Here is a 19,536-nt window from a genome sequence, read left to right as displayed (position 1 = left end):
AGCCTTCTCTAGTCCGTGTGTCCACCGTAGCTTTCCCCAGCCTGCCCACTGCCTCCCTGCAGAGACTCCTCCTGCCATGATTAACTAAACCTGCCTCCTTGGCCGGCTGTATGTAATAACTTGCCTCCTGGTTCATCTGTAGGCATTACCCTTCCTCCATGTATAGAACAAGCACACAGAGTCCAAGGTGCTGTGGCTTCCCCATCAGAAAGCGCAGCCCACACCATCCTAGCCTGTTCCGTCTGTGTGTCTGTCATGTCTTCGTTCCCTTGATGCCCCAGTCAGGGTTCGAGGACCCAGGCTGTGCAAGGACATGACATAGGACATACATGGCGGAAGGAGAGAACCAACTCCTGAAAAGTGTCTGACTCCACACTCACTACAGCACCTGTGCCCCTGCACATGAACACACGTGCATGCATGCATGCACATAAACTCATAATACATAAATGCAACAAAAGTCATTTCAAAAGCGACAGATCTCCAGTTAAATACACAGTTATCACATAAAATACAAGATAATGAGCACACTTGACAGCCACTCAGGATGCCTGTCAAATCCAGGTGAGCAAGAGCAGCAGGGGAAACCCTCAGGCCGTCCTGTGTCAGTGCTGAGCCACCAGGAAATGCCGTGGGAAAGGAAATCCCCTCCCGGCAGTAAAAACTACAAGAGCCTTAGAAATAAATCTAGTACTGGAGGCTGAGGCCGGAGAATCACCATGAGTTCGAGGCTAGCCTCATTTATAGAGTAAGACAAAAACAAAGCAGAACAAAACTCTTAAATCGCTAAACCCGATAAATGACATACAGTGTCTTTATTAGAGGGGTAGTGGGTAGAGAGACGCGCTGTATTTATCATGGCAAGGTATAATTTCAGATAAAAATCACAGCAGGGAAGGAGCTGGGAATAGCTGAGGCACGGTTAGAAGAAAATGGAGGAGGAAGGGAGAGGAGACAGAAGAGGAGGAGGAGGAAGAAGAGGAGGAGGAAGAAGAGGGGGAGGAGGAGGAGGGAAGCGGTTCTCTGGGCCCCAGACAGGCACCTGGTGTACAGACATGCATGAAGGCCAAACTTCCATATACATAAAAATAAAAATAAATACATCATTCCTTTAAAGTTGTCTTGAAAATGCAGGGCAGGGTGGCGCATGTGTGTGTGCATGCGTATGCTTGAAATTCTGCCACTGGATAGGCAGAGGCAGGAGGATCCCTGGGACTCCCTGGCCAGGACGGCTAGCCTAATTGATGAGTTCCAGGCCCCTGAGAGACTGACTCAGTAGAGGCAGACAAGGTTTCTGAGTTTAACACCCAAGACTGTCCTCTGGCCTCCACATGTGGGAGCAAACACTCAGACAGACGCACACACAAACACACACACTCGCACAGACACACACACAGACACACACACTCGCACAGACCCACACACAGACACACACTCTTGCACAGACGCACACACAGACACACACAGACACACATACACACACACTCGCACAGACACACACATACACACACACAGACGCACACTCTTGCACAGACACACACACTCGCACAGACGCACACACAGACACATACACACACACAGACACACACACTCGCACAGACGCACACACAGACACATACACACACACAGACACACACACTTGCACAGACACACACACAGACACACACTCCTGTGTCTCTAGGGATTAAGCTCTACAGTCACTTCAGCGAACCCTCTAATACAGTATAGCAGAGCCATGCAGGCTCCCCGGAGTCAAGAAGGGCTTGCGTGCTTTAGGGGTGTGCCAGACACAGTGGCCCGCCCACTACAGCACTGTTTACATCCACAGGACTCAGGGCAGCCATCAACAAAGCGATGAGCTGCGGTCCGATGTTAATGGTATGTGGAGACTTGGGTCCAGGCCTCCACTGAGCTTCCGATGATGGGTCAGCACCTTAACCGCTTGTTCTTCTGTCTACATAAAATGTTCTCCCCAAGATATTTCCTTTAAAAATATTTTTTAGGGGAGACTGGAGAGATGGCTCAGAGGTTAAAGAGCACTGCCTGCTCTTCCAAAGGTCATGAGTTCAATTCCCAGCAACCACATGGTGGCTCACAACCATCTATAATGAGATCTTGTGCCCTCTTCTGGCCTGCAGGCATACATGCAGGCAGAACACTGTATATATAATAAATAAACCTTAAAAAAGTAAAAAATAAAAATATTTTTTACAAAATTTTCCTTGTTTTTGTTTGTTGGTTTTGTTTTGTTTTGTTTTATGAGACACAGTCTCTCTATATAACCCTGTCTGTCCTAGAACTCAGAGATCTGCCTGCCTCTGCTAGGATTAAAGTTGTGCACCACTATGCGCAGGCCCAAGCTAAATTTCCCAATATATCCTCTCACTACATCAGGTCTTAGTAAAAGCTCCCTTCCCCCATTGCTAACCCTGCATCCACAGAGATAGTGCCCACGGGAGCAACATCCTATGGGAGTCCACTACCTGTAAAAGCTCTCCTTCCCCCATTGCTAACCCTGCATCCACAGAGATAGCGCCCACGGGAGCAGTGTCCCACAGAAGTCCACTGTCTGTAAAAGTCCTCCGTCCCCCATCGCTAACCCTGCAGCCACAGAGATAGTGCCTATGGGAGCAGTGTCCCATGGGAGTCCACTCCACACAGCAGCGCCATGGTTTAAAAAGCATTAAGTGTCCACTCTGGCCAAACTAAGTTCAAGTTGTGAACTTCCTGAGCACACTGTATCACCTCAGGCAAGTGGTCTAAGTGTCCTGTGACTCAGTTTCCTCCTCTGTGTCATGGGAGATAATAATAGTTTTTATCTTCGAAGGTATGGTGAGTCCTGGATGAGTTGATAGCTAGAAACTCCGAATGGGGTCTGATACAAAGGACATGCCACTTATCAGGACTTCACAGGGCAGTAAAATGACTGAGCTGGATGTCCACACCCCTGCTTCCATCCTGCCCTACTCATGAGCCATGCTGGATCTAGGCCTTGGTCCCCCACAGAGGCTTTTTCGTGACATCCTTCCATTCCCCAAATTCTGTGATAGCCTCAGGTGGGCTAAGCAGGCTTCTTATTTCTCTGAAGGAATGAACTGAGCTGATTCTCAAGTATTGCCATAACTCACTGGGATGGTATATATTTAAGAACTTGCAGCAGGAACCAAAACTGGGGAGGTGGCTCACTGGGTAGAGTACTTGCCTAGCATATGCAAAGCCTTAGGTTCAATTCCCAGCACCACAAAAATGGGCATGGTATGCTGTGGGATAATGCTCTTGTGCACTGTAAAGATTTGGCACTCATATTAGTTTAATAAAATGCTGATTGGCCAGTAGCCAGGCATGAATTATAGGTGGGGCAGCCAGAATAAGAGAATTCTGGGAAGAGGAATGGCAGAGAGTCACTGGCCAGATGCAGAGGAAGCAAGATGAGAATGCCTCACTGAGAAAAGATATCAAGACACGTGGCTAAACATAGACAATAATTATGGGTTAATTTAAATTATAAGAGCTAGCTAAGAAGCCGGGCGGTGGTGGCGCACGCCTTTAATCCCAGCACTCGGGAGGCAGAGGCAGGCGGATCTCTGTGAGTTCGAGGCCAGCCTGGTCTACAAGAGCTAGTTCCAGGACAGGAACCAAAAGCTATGGAGAAACCCTGTCTCGAAAAATCAAAAAAAAAAAAAAAAAAAAAACCAACAAACAAACAAAAAAAAAAAAACAAAGAGCTAGCTAAACAATTTATAATTAACACAAGCCTCTGTGTGTTGATTTGGAACTGAATGGCTATGAGACCAGGTGGGATGGAAACTTCCATCTACAAATGGTGCCCAAATGTTTGGCAAGAATCTCCACATAAAGCCTGAAAAAGCTTTTTAAAAAAGGATTCTAGACAGACAAGAACGAGTCAAGTGCAGCTTCTTGATAACCATCTTTTATCTGGTAGGCTCTGTTTGCTAGAGGCAAGCATAGGAATAGCTCCTTTAAGAAAGGCTTCCTGACTCAGCATTAGTGGCAAAACCTTGCAGCTCTTTTAAGAGGCTCTGCCACCAAACACTTAAATGGTGTTTATGAGCAGCTGGTATCAGGCTTCTTGGTGGTGGCATAAACCCAGAAACTCCACAGAGTTGTGGCAATAAATGAGGCTCCTGTCAGTACCTCCACCGTGAAGCTAGCCTCTCAAAGTGCTAAGGAATGGGATGAAGTCAGCTGCCAAAGTTGCAGCTTTAATCCTGGCCATGTCACTTAGCTGATTAAAGACTCACGTGATCCAAAAAAGATAGAGATATACAGTAAAAACAGATTCAGAAAAAAACAAAACCCCCAAAAACCTCTAAACAGTTTATAGTGTGTTTATAAATATACATAGGCTTGGGGGAGAAAAGAAAAAAGAATAAAAAAATTCATAAAAAAAGAAATAGAGTAGCTGGGCATGATGGTGCATGTCTTTAATCCCAGCACTTGGGAGGCAGAGGCAGGTGGATCTCTGTGAGTTTGAGGCCAGCCTGATTTACAGAGTGAGATCCAGGACAGCCAAAGATACACAGAAAAACCCTGTCTCAAAAAAACAAAAATTATGGGGCTGGAGAAATGGCTCAGCGGTTAAGAGCACTGACTGCTCTTCCAGAGGACCCAGGTTCAATTCCCAGCACCCACATGGCAGATCACAACTGTCTGAAAATCCAGTTCCAGGGGATCTGACACTTTCATACCAATGAACATAAAATAAAAAGATAAATAAATCATAACAAATTTTAAAAAATTAAAAATAAAAGAAATAGTTTTTTAAAAGGCACATAAAGATGGAAAATACACAGAGAGTCTAGATACTGTATATTATTGTGTGTCTTTGTATTGTTTTACTGCTGAGGAAGGAGCAACAGCTGCTAAAAGGACATTTGATTATAAATACTGCTGGATTAATCCAACCTATATACATTTTTAAAATGTCTTGACTTCAAAATTTAAGTCAAAAGAGATGTTGCTTTGGAGAAGAGGTTTTGCTTTTATTTCCAAAGGAAATGAGAGGCTGTGGACTCATTCTGGGTGAAGAAAAATAAGGTTTGATTGAGGAAGACCGCCTGAGAAATCTCCAATGGGAAAAAAAATGGCCCCGATGAGCCAATGTCTCAGAGCACCTCTGTTGCAGTTTCTCTGAGTTCTGCATCCAGAACAGATTCAAGGCTGCTGGCTGAGGTAGTCTAGTCTCACAGATACTCCAGTCAGGACTTGACCACAATCCTAAATTTTCTTTGGGTTCCCAAAGATTACCAGCACTGCCAAACAGGAAGTAGCCTAGAAAACTATGCCCACATTTAAAAAATGTATTATGTTTGTTTTTGTTTAGAGTATTAGTTACAAGTTGTTATGGATAATGGCCAGGAAAAAAGCTAAACAAAGGAGATTAGATTCAGGGTTCTTGTTTTGAAAAGAAAAAAGGAGGAATGGTGTGGGATAATGTTCTTGTACACTATAAAGATTTGTCACTCGTATTGGTTTAATAAAATGCTGATTGGCCAGTAGCCAGGTAGGAAGTATAGGAGGGGTGATCAGACTAAGAGAATTCTGGGAAAAGGAAAGGCAGAGGGTCAGTTACCAGTCAAATGCAGAAGAAGCAAGATGAGAATGCCTCACTGAGAAAAGGTACCAAGACACGTGACTAAACATAGACAAGAATTATGGGTTAACTCAAGTTGTAAGAGCTAGTTAATAATAAGCCTGAGCTAATAGGCCAAACAGTTTATAATTAATACAAGCCTCTGTGTGTTTATTTGGTACTGGATGGCTATGGGACTGGGCAGGACAGAAAGTTCTGTCTACAGAAATGCACAGCTGTAACCCCTGGAAGAAGAAGGCAGGAGGATCAGTAGAAGTTAAGGTCATCCGAGGGAGCACTGTCTCCAGGGTGAGGAGTCTGCAACCCCAAACGGGGCTAACTCTTACCCCAGGCCCCTTCTGAAGGCCTGACGTCCTTTCCACTAGACAGAAAGACATTGAGAGCTTACCCACTGAGGACCCTGAGCCTAAGAAAGATCCCGACACTAGGGCCTGCAGCATGGGTAGGAATTTTAACTCTTTTCCCATTGTCTCTTGCAGACTATTAAAAAGACAGAGGTACCTTGCACATTCGTGGTACTTAGTGAGCCCTCTATGGCCATGCTCTGGGAGCCCCACTCCCAGTGCAGAGGTCCAGGCAGCGGGGCACTGGGTGCGGCCTCCTCCTCAGAGAGAACTAACAGCGGACACTTCAGCTGGTCTCGTCAGCTCTACCTTCTAGCACATTCTCAACCCAACCCCCTATCCATCCCCATCCACACAGCACACTCATCTTCTACCTCCAACCCAAGCTGCCTAGCCATTGGGGATCCTTAAAACCCCCCAAACTAGATGGTTGGCTGTGTGTAGAACTTCCGGGCTCCGGTCACCAAACAGTTCATGTCCGTCAGTACAGCTCCTGCTTTAAAAACCCGGGTCAGGGCATCGTGGGATTGCCCTGATGGAGGAAACCGAGGCACAGCCAGCTCAGCAACGGGCCTCTGTTTCCACCAAAAGGAATGCCAGGGCTAGGACTCTATCTGCGGGCACACTCTCAGCACCCCGCAGGTGCCAGCACTAGGTAGGAGCTGGCCTCTGTCGTCTCAGGTCACCTGCCTCCACCTCCGACTTCCCTCAGGTCCATCACCCAGGGCTCCAGGAAGTTTCTTTCTCTGTGCATCCCCTTTATACAACCTCCTCTTGGAGGCCACCTCCTCAGCTTGGCCCTCCCTGAACATCTTTCGAACACAGTCCGCCTTTCTCCCTTCATCCCAGCTAACTTTAGTTTGTTCACAGGCCCCTGCCCCTTCCCCTCATGACAGGAGAGACATCCCTATTTAAGTTTATCTGTCTTTCTTTCTAAAATGTTCTAGAACTTCAGTTCCACAAAGGCCTGCATCCCGGCCTAGCACTGAGCAGGTAGGGGTGGTCAGGCCTGTGCTCTACACTGATGGACCAGGAGCCTGTTGCTCATAGCCCAGGGTCAGCACTGAGGCTCCTGACCCACCAGGGCGGAGGTGAAGCTCCTACACTGTGCCCACTTCCGTCCCTGGCTTCTCCTGCCACCTCAAATCTCAGACTTATATCCTTCCAGTGGGAATCCCCTCTACGCTAGAAAGTGAGAAGTATTTCCCCTCCCTAGGTGTTTATAGAAGGAAGCCTAACCCAGCCTCACTCATGACAGGCCTGAGGGAGGAGGAGTATGTGAGTGTGTGTACAAGTGTGTACGTGTGTGCGTGCACGCGTGCCTGTGTGCATGCGTGTGTGTGTGTGTCGGGGTTGGGGGCTATGCTTCTTTACTTCTGGCTTGGGACACAGAGCAGCTCCCAGCTCAGGGTGCCGTGGAAGACCTCTGCTCACCAATGGGTACCCTGGCACACCTCAAGACTGACCACCATCTCCTGAGCATCTCATGCCCTACCTGCCAGACCTGGCTCTGTTCCCAAAGCACTTCCAAAGTCACAAGGTCCTGCTCAGAGGAGTCCCTTTAGCAGCCCCCCCCCCCGCCCTGGCCCCAGAGACCCCAGAATAAAGGTCTTACCCATTTCAATCCCACAGATGACCAGGGCAGCGATCACCGCGCCGGCTGATGTCCCAGCAAAACGATGGGCTGTGTCCAGCATCCTCGGGGCCAGGTCTCGCAGAGCGTCTACAGCCCCAGCCTGGTAGTAGGAAAGGAACCCGCTCCCCGAGAAGGAGATGGAATGAGGGGTGTCTGGGTCCCCCTTGAACACCTGTTCCTCCATCTTCGGGGCCTCTGGCCTCCCAGTGGAGGCGGAACCCGCACCCGTCTGTCTCCTTCTCCGCCAGCCAAGAGCCTGGAATGTGGCGACTCTACTGGCCCAGCCAGGCACCCATGGGTGGTTCACCCAGCCACTGCCTGGGCCTGTTTAGCTTTGCTAAGAGGCACCCCAAAAGACTAATAAGGGACCCCAGGGCCTGGATGAAAGACAGGCAGCCCTCAGAGTCATGGGCAAGGTCTTGGTCCTACAGACCCCACGCTGTCTCCATGACCTAACTAGACTCAACGTCAGGCACAGGTTCCTCGTGCTCTCTCCACCCATCCCAGGTGCACCTAGGAGTGGGGCATTCCCTGATCCCTGTTCCGGAGAGGCGGTGCCTCTCAGCCCTCAGCATCCAGTTGCAAAATCTCTGCCAGTGCCTCACCCGGTGCCTCCCTCCCTAACAGGCTGTTGCAGGGACAGAGTTATGAGCCACCCCCGCAGGGCTCCTGTGTCCCCCCACTTAAGCCCCAGGACGAACTGCTGGGTGGCTCTGGCTTTCCAAGGGGAGGAGTAACTCCCACCCGTACCTCTCCCCCACCCCTCCCCAGACTGGAAATGTTCTTACATAAGCGCCTCTCTGTTTATTCTCATGTTAGGATTGGCTCTGGGTGAAACTGTACCAGAGAAGTCGGACTCGGAGAGGGGCGCGGGGGGGCCTTCTTAAGAGTCTAGGAAGGCAGGGAGCAGAAAGCTAGGTCATACCAAGATGATCACATGGATAACAGGTTGTGGGTGGGAGGAGCGGGCATGGGGTCCCATGTGGGGACATCAGGGTCAGGGCGGGAAGATGTTTCCGGACAGGGGCTTAGGGGACCATGGTTAGCTCTAGGGCTGCCCAGCATAACTCCCGGGGAGGAGGAATTCTCTTCCCAGCCCAAAATGTTACTGATGATCACTAAGGCAACAAGAATGTCCCCGCTCCTCCTCCCTCTCCTCCTCTCCCCTCCTCATTCTCCCCCTCCTCATTCTCCTCCTCCGCTTCCTCCTCCACCATCACAGCCATCACCACATGGCAGTAGGACCAGAATTAGAACTGAGACATCAAGTTGTCCCCCTCCAAGTCCCAATCCACCCCAGACTCTGTAGGTGGTAACATCAATGTCTCTCCGGGTCCCGGGAGCTCCCATCAGCTCTGATCCAAACGGGAATTACACAGTAAGAGCCATGTCGAGCACCCACTAACGAGGGGGTGCCCCAACGTTCCATCTTATGCAGATAGCTTCAGACTGCTAATTGCCAAATTTGGAGGGCAGATTTTGATTAGGAGTGTGTGTATGCGTGCGCATGCACTCATGTGTGCGAGTGTGCAACCATGCGAACACGCTAAGAAGCAGGGGCCAATGACTTTTGGCAATGGAAACAAGAAGTGCCCCTCCTCCCCTTCCGCAGCTTCCCCAAACCAGATACTAACAGGTTTCCTGGGAGTCTGCCAGGCACATGTGAAATAAGCAGAGACCCATCCAAGAGACTCTGTAATTAACTACTAAATTGTGTAAGGCTAGATTGCTTCCAGAGGAGTTAAGGAGGGGAGCCCTGTGAGCTGGAACATCAGAGAAGCTGGGGATGATGTGGAGAGATCGGGAGGACGCAGGGCAGGGGATAGCTCTGGCTTTCTTGGGAGGGGAGGCCTAATGGGTTCAGAGGTACAAGAGGAAGTTGACTCCTTAGCTCTGCTATTTACACGCCGTATGGCCCACACAACGTCTTTGCTCTTCTCCCCGTTGGCAAAGCAGGCAGTAGTCCCCAAGCTGGACAGGGGTGCTGTAAAGACGACAGATAATGGCTGAGTGCCTGGCAGGCGGTGTGCCTGTCATTATCAGAAGGCAATAAAATCCACGACTTCTGGAGCAGACGGAGCCTGGAGTCCGCCTAGGAGAAAGCAAGGTCAGAAGGAAACAGTGACCTTCATGAAGCCCGTGCAGCCCGTGACCTCCGTGTAGCTCGGGAAGCACGTGACCTCCGTGAGCACACAGCCGGGCTTGACCGTGCACCTCAGCTGGCGAGTCTCGGAAGGCAGGTGAGGTCAGGGCTGATGATCCAAGAAAACAGGGTGGCCAAGCCGAGTGACGACTTGTCAGCAAAGCTGTTGCCACAGAGAGTCCCAGACGGGGGACTGGTTGGACAAGCGAAGTGATTCACAGGCAGATAACGCATGTTTTTCAGCTTGAGGGTAGGGAGAGGCAGGGTGCCAGAAACCAGGACGCAGCTGAGGAAACTGGATGGATAAAGATTTTATTTATTTAATTTAATATCTGGGGGTTGAAAACCACTGGCTTTCCTTGCAGGGGAACTGTATTTGAATTTCAGCACCAACATGGGGTCTTGAACCATCTGTAACTCCAGTTTCAAGGGATCTGGTGCCCTCTTCTGGCCTATAGGGGTACTGCATGCACATGGACCACAAGCCATACATGCTGGCAAAACAGCCCTACTCATAAAATAAAAAGAATTTCAAATAAAATATTTTTAGCCGGATGGGCATACCTAGATCTTTGAGTTTGAGGACACATTGGTCTACTATAGAGCAAGTTCCAGGACAGCCAGGGCTGCACAGAAAAACACTCCAGAAAAAAAAAAACTTTTTTAAAAGGTGGTTGCACACCTTTAATCCCAGCACTCAGGAGGTAGAAGCAGGCTGATCTCCAGGAGTTTGAGGCCAGGCTGGTATACATAGTGAGTTCCAGGCCAGGCAATGCTACACAGTCAGATTTTGTCTCAAAATGAAAAAAATAAGTGCATGTTTGTGCTGTGAATTCGGTCCGATAGCCTTGTATTGGGGCAGCTTGGCCTAATGGATGTGGTCTTCTCTGAGGATGCGTGACCTGAAACGGACCTGGGCGAAGGGTTACGGGGTCTCTTGGACGGTGTAGGAGCTGCCAGAGCCATGGCTTGGAGCTTCCCCCTGGCCTTTTTGGGAAGGAGGGTGTTGCATCAGCAGTGCGGAGAGCTGGTCCCCGAGCGGGAATAGCCAAGCAGCTGGTGACGAGTCTCGAGTTTCTCATTCTGTCTTGTAATCATTGTGCACAAATTTTGACATTAATAAAAGGTAACACAATCTCTAGACTTCTCTTTTTGCTTGTTTGTTTTTCAAGACAGGCTTTCTCTGTAGCTCTGGAGCCTGTCCTGGAACTTGCTCTAGTAGACCAGGCTGGCCTCGAACTCGCAGAGATCTACCTGCCTCTGCCTCCCAAATGCTGGGATTAAAGGCGTGCACCACCACTGCCGCCCAGTCTTCCCTCTTTATGTGTGTGTTTGAGCTGCCTGCTCACTTGGGAAATCCTGACCCAGACACCACAGATGCCCTAGAGAAACAATTACATCACTCACAGCACCCGGTCCTACACCAGATGCCCTCAGTTACAGCAAGGACGCAATCGTGATGCCTCCCTAGAGTGGGACACAGGAGTGAACACCGTGTCACAGAAAGACACCCACGGCACTGACCCAAGGCCATTACTGTGGGCACAATAGAAAGCAACTGTAGCTGGACCTGGTGGTGCAGGCCTGCAAACCCAGAATGTGGGAGGCAGAGGCAGGAGGATCAGGAATTCAAAGGCAGCCTTGGCTATGAGGCAAATTTGAGTCCAGCCTGGACCAATGTGGAGATGAGGTTCAGGTGTGGGACTGGCAGAAGGTTGAGCGAGTAAATTGTGCGTGCTGCTGGCGTGAGGCCCCGAGGTTCCAATCCCAGAAGCTACAAAGGGCCAGGTGCAGCGGCAGGCACCTGTAATTCCGATGCTCCTGAAGTGAGATGCGGGGTAGAAACCGGAGAACAAAAGGACTTTCCTGGACTCGGCGTTCTGAACCACACAATCGCAAATTTAAAGCCCTACAAGCTAAGGAGGGAAGACAGAGGAGACGTGGTTGTGGAGGGGAACAGCTGAAGTTGTGAAGGGTTGAGGGGTGGAGCCAGATCTCAGTCCCAGGAGAGGGAGGACTGACCCACAGCCAACCGCACACCACAGGTGTCAGGTCCTCCAAAAGGACAGGCCCACTGACTTGGTCCAAAGTTGAGTTACCTGGTAAACACTCTGCTTTGCTTAGAAACCATGCAAAGTGGCTCTTGCTTGTCAGGAAAAGCCGCTCCTACAGCCCCCAGTCTCCGAAGAAGGTTTCTAGTTCTCTCAACTCAAGCCTCCAATGGGTCAGAGCCCCACACTACCTCCCACGCCATTGCAGCTAACCTGCCCCCTCCCGCCGCAGCATAACCGGCAGGCTCTCCGGCCACTTTTGCTGCCTTTGCTCCCACAGCCCCAGGAACTGCCTGTCTGCTCTCCCCACCATTTCTCTCTCTCCGACCGGTCCCGATAGGCAGCCACTGCAGATGCCTCTGGCTGTTCTCTCTCTCTTATCTCCAATAAAAACTTTCCCCTTAACCCATAGAGTTCCAATGGTTTCTTTCCTGCGCCCCTCACATTCAAGGGGCATGGGCAGAGGCCCAAGTGTAGCCAACCCAGGACAGCCCGAGTGCTCTCCCCTCTGGGACCACACCTTAGTCCAAAGAGTCCCAGCAGGGTCTGCAATCTTGTTTCCAGAACTTGGCTTCCGCACAAAGCTTCCACTCAAAGTCTGTCTCCCTGACCCTCATCTCTGATAACATCCGCCCTAGCGCTTTGAAGTCACTCCAGAGTCCTCTGTGCCTTCCTCACCCCAGGTGTGTGCGACACGCCTCTGTGGACCAAGGCCAGCCAACCGCAGGTGGGGTTTTTTCTAGTCCCCTTTCAATGCTCGGGTGTCCCTTCAGAACCTGCCATGTTCAACTGAAAGGGAAGTTAGGGACAGAACGTAGTGGCTCAGTGACAGAGTACATGCCCGGCTTATACAAGATCCTAGGTTCACCCCAGCACATCAAGAAATAAAAATAAATAGGAAGAAAGCTGCTCTGACAGGGTTATTGTCCTTGCGCTGTGGAAGTATGGTCTGGCGGAGGGTTACCCAAGCTTCCCTGGGACCCACGTAAGGGTCAGAATCTCCACAGTCACGTCATGGCACTCAGATGCCTGCAAAAACACCCCACATGCACATACACGAACAATTTAAAAATTACATTCACAGTCAAGCAGTGGTGGCACACGCCTTAAATCCCAGCACTCGGGAGGCAGAGGCAAACAGAATCTCTGTGAGTTCGAGGCCAGCTGCAGAGAAACACTATCTCAAAAAACAAACAAACAAACAAAAAAGTTCACTAAGATGGCTCAGGGGTAAAAGTAAGGCACTTGCCTACAAACCTGGGACCCAAGTTCAATCCTGGGACCCACATGTGGAAAGAGAGGCCAACTCTACGGCTGTCTTCTGATTCGCTACTAAGTATGAAGCGGGTCATGGCGGCTCAAAGGAGAACAATCCCTTCCCATAGGCTCAAATAGTTGAGTGCTTAGTCACCAGCTAGTTGAACTGTTCAGGAAGAATCAAGAATTGTGGCTTTGTTGGAGGGGCTGTGTCACTGGGAGTGGGCTGAGCTTTAGAAAGCCCACGTCAGGCCCACTAGCTCTCCCTCCACCTGCTGCCTACAGACAGCCTGTCTGTTCCTGCCTTGATCATAGACTAATTCTCTGAAACTGTAAACAAGCCCCGATTAAATACATACTTATAAGAGTTGCCTTGTGTTCTTCCAGAGGTCCTGAGTTCAATTCCCGGCACCCACATGGCAGCTCACAACTGCCTGTGACTCCAGTTCCGGGGCATCTGACCCTCACACCAATGAACATAAAATAATAAAATAAAAATAAGTTTTAAAAAGAGTTGCCTTGCCTGGGCACGTCTTTAATCCCAGCATTTGAGAGACAGAGACAGGCAGATCCCTGTCCCCAGGAGGCCTGAGGACAGAAGTGCTGAAGGCTGGTAGCCTCCAGCCCAGAGACCCAGATGAGATGCAGATAAGGGGTATGCGCTACTCTGGACTACGAATGTGACCTATTTTACAGAAAACTGGTGTGGGGATCTGAGTGACATTGTGGCCAGGTGCACACATCCCAGGCCTCTAGACGGAACCTGTAGGAACCCACCTCCAGGGCAGCTCTCCCTCCCCCACTTCTCCTTCCTCTCCCCTCCCTGGTCAGGGTTCCCAGGTGACGACCGTCCTTCCTGCAGATGTGAGCTTTGTGGAAGCAGCCAGCAAGCAGGTCTGCAGTGACAGGGTCAGTGTCAGCATGGTGGACACAACAGGGCTATTGTGGACTCACACATCGGAAGCAACACACTGAACGAGCCAAGAAATGATGGCAGAATCTATTGAAGCCAAACTTCATCTACCTCATGATGGAGCAGGTCACTCCTGTCAAAGGAACAATGACCATTTGTGCCCATCAAATAACATGGTAATGCCAGTTGTGGCAGTGCGCTCCAATCTTAGCATCTGGGAGGCAGAGACCAGCAGGTCTCAGGCAGCCAGGGCCACATAGAAAAGTTCTGCCTTTAATAAAATTAGTAATAGCTGCACGGTGGTGCACACCTTTAATCCCAGCACTTGTAAGGCAGAGGCAGGCGGGTCTCAGTGAGTCTGAGGTCAGCATGGTCTACAAAGCATTCCTAGTAGAGTTCTTTCCAATGCCCAAACTGGAAATAGCTCATCCATCCGCAGAGTGGGCAAACTGTGCTCCTATAATGAAATCCGCTGCGCAGTGACAGAGCAAATGGCTACATGAGCCACAGGACGGGTCAGAAACACAAAGCTGAATGGGAGAAGCCAAACATGGAAGTGTAGGTGGCATGCGACTCCACGTACATGAAATTCAGCAAAAGGCAGTCGCTGGGAAGCAGAGCAGGGCTCAGAAGGCAAGGGAAATGTCCTGTATTTTGACCTGGGTGGAGGTTTCGTGGTTGGACCCACTAGTAAAGATTTCACGGGGACTCAAGCTACATCTGCTGTATCTTAGCTACTCCTTGTAAAGCTGTATCTGAAACAATGCTGTTCAAGGCTTAGGGATGTATCTGTGCCACTTTGACCCCATGGCCTTCCAGATTGCCTCAGAAGAGACCTGTCCACCTGAGAATGACTTCTCATCCTTGACACTGGCATTTCTACCCAAAAGCGGAGACGGGAACTTTCCAGATGACCGAAGAATTCTGTGGCCATTTGTTGACTCGTTCCTGGATATTTGCACAAGGGCTGGAATCTGGTCAATGGCCCATGTTGTAGTTTGAATATGAAATGTTCCCTAACAGCTTACACGTTTAAACACTTGTTCTCTGGCTCGTGGTATGTTAGGGAAGGTTACAGATGTCAGGTCCAAAGGAAACTCCATTTCTCCAAATTCCAAATGGCTGTCTGTGATGTCCATTAGCATACCAGAGTCCATGCTGGCATCCTAGCCCTCCTCAGCCCTCCGCTACCCTAAACCGCCCTGAAGCAATTCATTCTCCTTATAACCCTAGTTTGGCTGTGTTCTCTGACTCCCTTCTTCCTCTCTCCCTCTGCTCTGCTTCCCCCGAGGCCAAGTTCAGTCTGCTGGTCACGTGCGGTCTGACTTCTCTATGCTCTGGGCTCTTCCAGATGCCTCTGGCTGTGTTCTCCCCCATACCCACAATAAAACCTTCCCCTGAACCATCCACAGAGCGTCTATACAATGGAACCTGTAGGAGGCAGAGTCTCACTGGAGGAAGGCAGTACAGGCTGAGATCATTTTCGGGTCACCACTCTGCCTCCCAAGTGTAATCCCAGCCTTGGCCTCCATCTTTGGAGGCCTCTCCTCTGTGGCCCTCGAACCTTGACCCCTCCTCGAGAAGGGTCAAGGTAGCCTGCCAAACCTTGATCCTTCCCCAGGAAAGGTCAAGACCACTCCCACAGGCTGTTTAAACTGCTCCCCAGAAAACAAACACGTGGCTTTCCCTTTTCCTCTCCGTGGTGGCATTGGTGGCTTTGCGTTCCCCTCAGGGCTACCCTGGAGGGCAGGTGTCATTGGCGGAGTGGAGTGGCTCAGTTAGGAAATATCCCTAACACCAAGAGTGGATGCAATGTGATCAGACGGCTCCTCCCTCCTGCTGCCGCGTCCACGGTGGACTGTATCAACTGGAACGGTGGGTCCAAGTAAGCCGCTTCTCCCTCACGCTGCTTCTGTCAAGACTATTTTATCACAGCCCTGTGAAAGCGAGGAACAGGGTGCTGGAGAGATGGCTCAGAGGTTAGAGCACTGGCTCCTCAGCCAGAGAACCTGGGTTCACAACTGTCTGTAACTCCAAGCCTGACACTCTCATACATACATGCAGGCAAAAACACCAACACACATGAAATAAATAAAAAGAAAGGAACAAGCCCGTCTGTGAAAAGGTACCCCACAGCCTAGTTGTTGAAGGGAATATATTAGAGACCACTAATATTTTAACAAGACAGCAATAGGAAAAGTCTGGCTTAGTACCTTTCATAACAGAGGTTGAGGCCACACTGAAGCCAGCCTTGCAGGATAGGGGACAGCCACCCAGTACAAGCTGAAAAACCTGATGTGGGACGCCCACAGCTCAGTGGGTGAAGGCACAGGAAGGGCCTGACATGAGTTGGCCCAGGGACCCGCATGGAGGAAGGAGAAAACAGATCCTGCTGGATATCCTCTGATCTCCACATACCAATAAATGAAGATGGGGCTGGAGGGATGGCTCAGCAGTTAAAATGGAAAGAATTAGTAACTTTTTAAAATTAGGGAAGATTTTCGTAATAACACTAAAGTAGAGAAAACAGTTATTTGTAGGTGCTTGGAACTTGGGCACTGTCTCCTACACGCTATTTAAAAGATATGCTTTATTAATTATGTGTATGTGTATGGAGGTTGGCATTGCATGAGTGCAGTACCCTTGGAGGCCAGAAGAGGGCAATGGGTCCCAGGAGCTGGTTCAGGGTGCTTGTAGTCTCTCATATACAGGAGTTGCTCCCCACTCCTGTCCCCAGAGACATGGTTTCTCTGTGTAGCCCTGGCTGCCCTGGAACTCACTTTGTAGACCAGGCTGGCCTCAAGCATGTAGCTCTGCCTGCCTCTACCTCTCAGGCAGAAGTTGCTTCTTTTTAAGAAAATTATTTATGGGGCTGGAGAGATGGCTCAGTGGTTAAGAGCACTGACTGTTCTTTCAGAGGACCAGGGTTCAATTCCCAGTACCCACATGGTAGCTCACAACTGTCTGAAGATTCAGTTGCAGGGAATCTGACACCTTCACACCAATGCACATAAAATAAAGTTAAATAAACCATAAAAAATATTTAAAACCATAAAAAATTAAAAAAACATTTAAAAAAAGAAAATTATTTATTTATTTTGGTGTATGAATGTTAACCTTGGAGGCCAGAAGAGGCAAGTCTGGATCCTCTGGAACTGGAGTTAGAGGTGGTTGGTTGCACGCTGCAGTGTGAGTGCTGGGGGCTGAAACCAGACCCTCTGAAAGAACAAGTATCAGATGCTCTCCTGGCTCATTGCTCCAGCCCCTGGATGTTACTGTTAAGTTTAAAATTTGAGTGTTTTGCAGGGCGTGGTGTACATGCCTTTAATCCCAGCACTCGGGAGGCAGAGGCAGATGGATCTCTGTGAGTTCGAGACCAGCCTGGTCTTTAGAGTGAGTTCTAGGACAGCCAGAGACATACAGAGAGACCTTGTCTTAAACAACAAAACAATAAGATTTGGGGCTGGAGAGATGGCTCAGTAGTTAAGAGCACTGGCTACTCTTCTAGGGGACCCAGGTTCAATTCCCAGCATCTACAAGGCCATTCACACCAGTCTGTAACTCTAGTTCCAGGGAATCCAATACCCTTACCCAGACATGCAGGTAAAACACCAACGCATATAAAAGATTTATGTTCTTTTTAAAATTCCACAGAAGGCAGGTGTGCCAGCACTCTGGAGGCAGCAGCAGTTCAAGACCAGCCTGATCTACAGGGCGAGTTCCAGGATAGCCAGGGCTACACAGAAAAACCAAAAAAAAAAGATGAATATCCACAGAGGTTAGGTAGTGAGAAGCGAACATAGGTGGAAGAAGGCATCTTTCAGGGAAGGGAAAATATATTGTGTTGTCCTATGCCAAATGAAATCCCAGTACCAGGAACAGGTTACCTCCTTCTAAGTTGTTGGTCAATGGTGCCCTGTAGATTCCGCACCCTCAAAAAAAACCATTAAAGGCTATTGCCAATGTTATCCATTACCCTCCAAGGCTAAAGGTGCTGACTTGACATCACCCCATCCTGTGTCTTAGAGACTTTCTCTCTGCTGCAACCAAACACCTGAAGACATTTAAACGCTGGGCGTGGTGGCATATGCCTTTAAACCTAGCACTTGGGGAGGCAGAGGCAGGCAGATCTCTGAGTTGTAGGAACTTTGTACCAGAATAAACCCCTTTTGTTTCTGGTTTTTCAAAACAGGGTTTCTCTGTGTAGCCCTGGCTGTCCTGAAATTCAATCTATAGACCAGGCTGGCCTCAAAGATCTGCCTGCTTCCAGAGTTCTGGGATTAAAATCATGTGCCACTATGCCCAGCTAACATCTCTTTACTTAAACTGTTTGTCAAGCATTCTGTCAAAGCAATAAAAAAAGTAAATGACATACCCTCTGTATTTTTTTTCCTTCTTTGAGACAGGGTTTCTCTGTAGTTATGGAGTCTGTCCTGGAACTCTCTCTGTAGACCAAGCTGGCCTTGAACTCAGAGAGATCTACCTGCCTCTGCCTCCTGAATGCTGAGATTAAAAGCTTGCATCACCACCACCCAGCTACCTTCTGTATTTTACAGTTGCCTTTGTAATTCAAAATATAATCCATAAATAGGGGTTTTTAAACCCGGTTCTCAAGGCTTGAATGAACTATTTCCTCTTCTCAAACTTTTAGCTATTGCCCAAACAAACCTATCTTCTTTCTAAACCCTCTTGGCATCAGGCCCCAGCTGGCCTTGGAGCTGTCAGCAATGTCTTATAAGCCGGGTGTCTTTGCGTTGTTCGTACAACACACGGGTTATCCATATACTGGAAGCACTTCATAGGTGGCAGACAAGCTGGGCCCTGGAAAGGTGATCAAGAGCTGTGTTTCCACCACATCAGGACCCTGGCAGGAAGGGCAGCAGGAGATGGCTAAGTTGGCAAAATACTTCCATAGAAGCACGAAGACCTGAGTCCAGACCCTCTAGAGCCATTAAGGCGGGGACGGGAGGATGGGGAGAGCCCTGTGACATGCATTTGTAATCACACGGTGGGGGGTGGGGGACAGGAAGGAACCCGAGCTTGTTGGCCACTCAGAAGCTGAAGCCTGTCTCAGCAGAGCGGGTAGAGAGCACCTTAGGAGACACCCAACATTAGCCTCCAGCTGCCACATGTACCACACAATGTCCTTACAAGTCACAGCCAGACCGTGAAGTCCTGGAAGCTGGCGGGTGGGTCTTAGCTGACTGACCTTGCCCATGCCTTTAATTTCTGCGAAACGAAGGCCAGGCCAGGTGCAAGGATCCTTCCAGCTATAGGCGGGTGACACGAACCTGTGTCCCTGCTGCCCATCTATAGAAGGGACAGCACAGGAGGCTTGATCTTCCTAGTCTCCAGTCTGGTGACTGCCGAATGGGTGCCAAGATGCCAATGGAGTCACTTCTCCAGCACGGCACAAGAAAGCCAGAGAAGGTAATGGCGGAGGCATGGCCACCCTCCCGACCACCCTCAGCCCCGCACCGTGCTGTCCTCACACCCACCCGTGAGATCCAAAGCACAGACGAGCCCATTCAGAGAAGTGGGTGGAGTTAGGACAGGAGGCCCCACCAAGGACACCAAA

At 49.6% G+C, this 19,536-nt stretch overlaps 1 protein-coding gene across 1 annotated transcript in view; it reads right to left on the bottom strand.

The window, feature by feature from the left end:
- The window catches only part of Pnpla1 (patatin like domain 1, omega-hydroxyceramide transacylase), a 38,597-nt gene extending 30,268 nt beyond the window's left edge, over positions 1 to 8,329 (bottom strand). The window contains exon 1 of the mRNA XM_075979706.1: positions 7,574 to 8,329. Within this exon, the coding sequence (XP_075835821.1) occupies positions 7,574 to 7,778 (205 nt within the window). The 5' untranslated portion in view covers positions 7,779 to 8,329. The remainder of the gene's footprint in view (positions 1 to 7,573) is intronic.
- Positions 8,330 to 19,536: the final 11,207 nt, after the last annotated feature.

Source organism: Microtus pennsylvanicus, chromosome 7 (assembly GCF_037038515.1).
Source record: "Microtus pennsylvanicus isolate mMicPen1 chromosome 7, mMicPen1.hap1, whole genome shotgun sequence".
NCBI classification, from domain to species: domain Eukaryota; kingdom Metazoa; phylum Chordata; class Mammalia; order Rodentia; family Cricetidae; genus Microtus; species Microtus pennsylvanicus.
The sequence above is the reverse complement of the archived record's forward strand: the minus strand, read 5'-3'. Positions and strand labels throughout refer to the sequence as shown.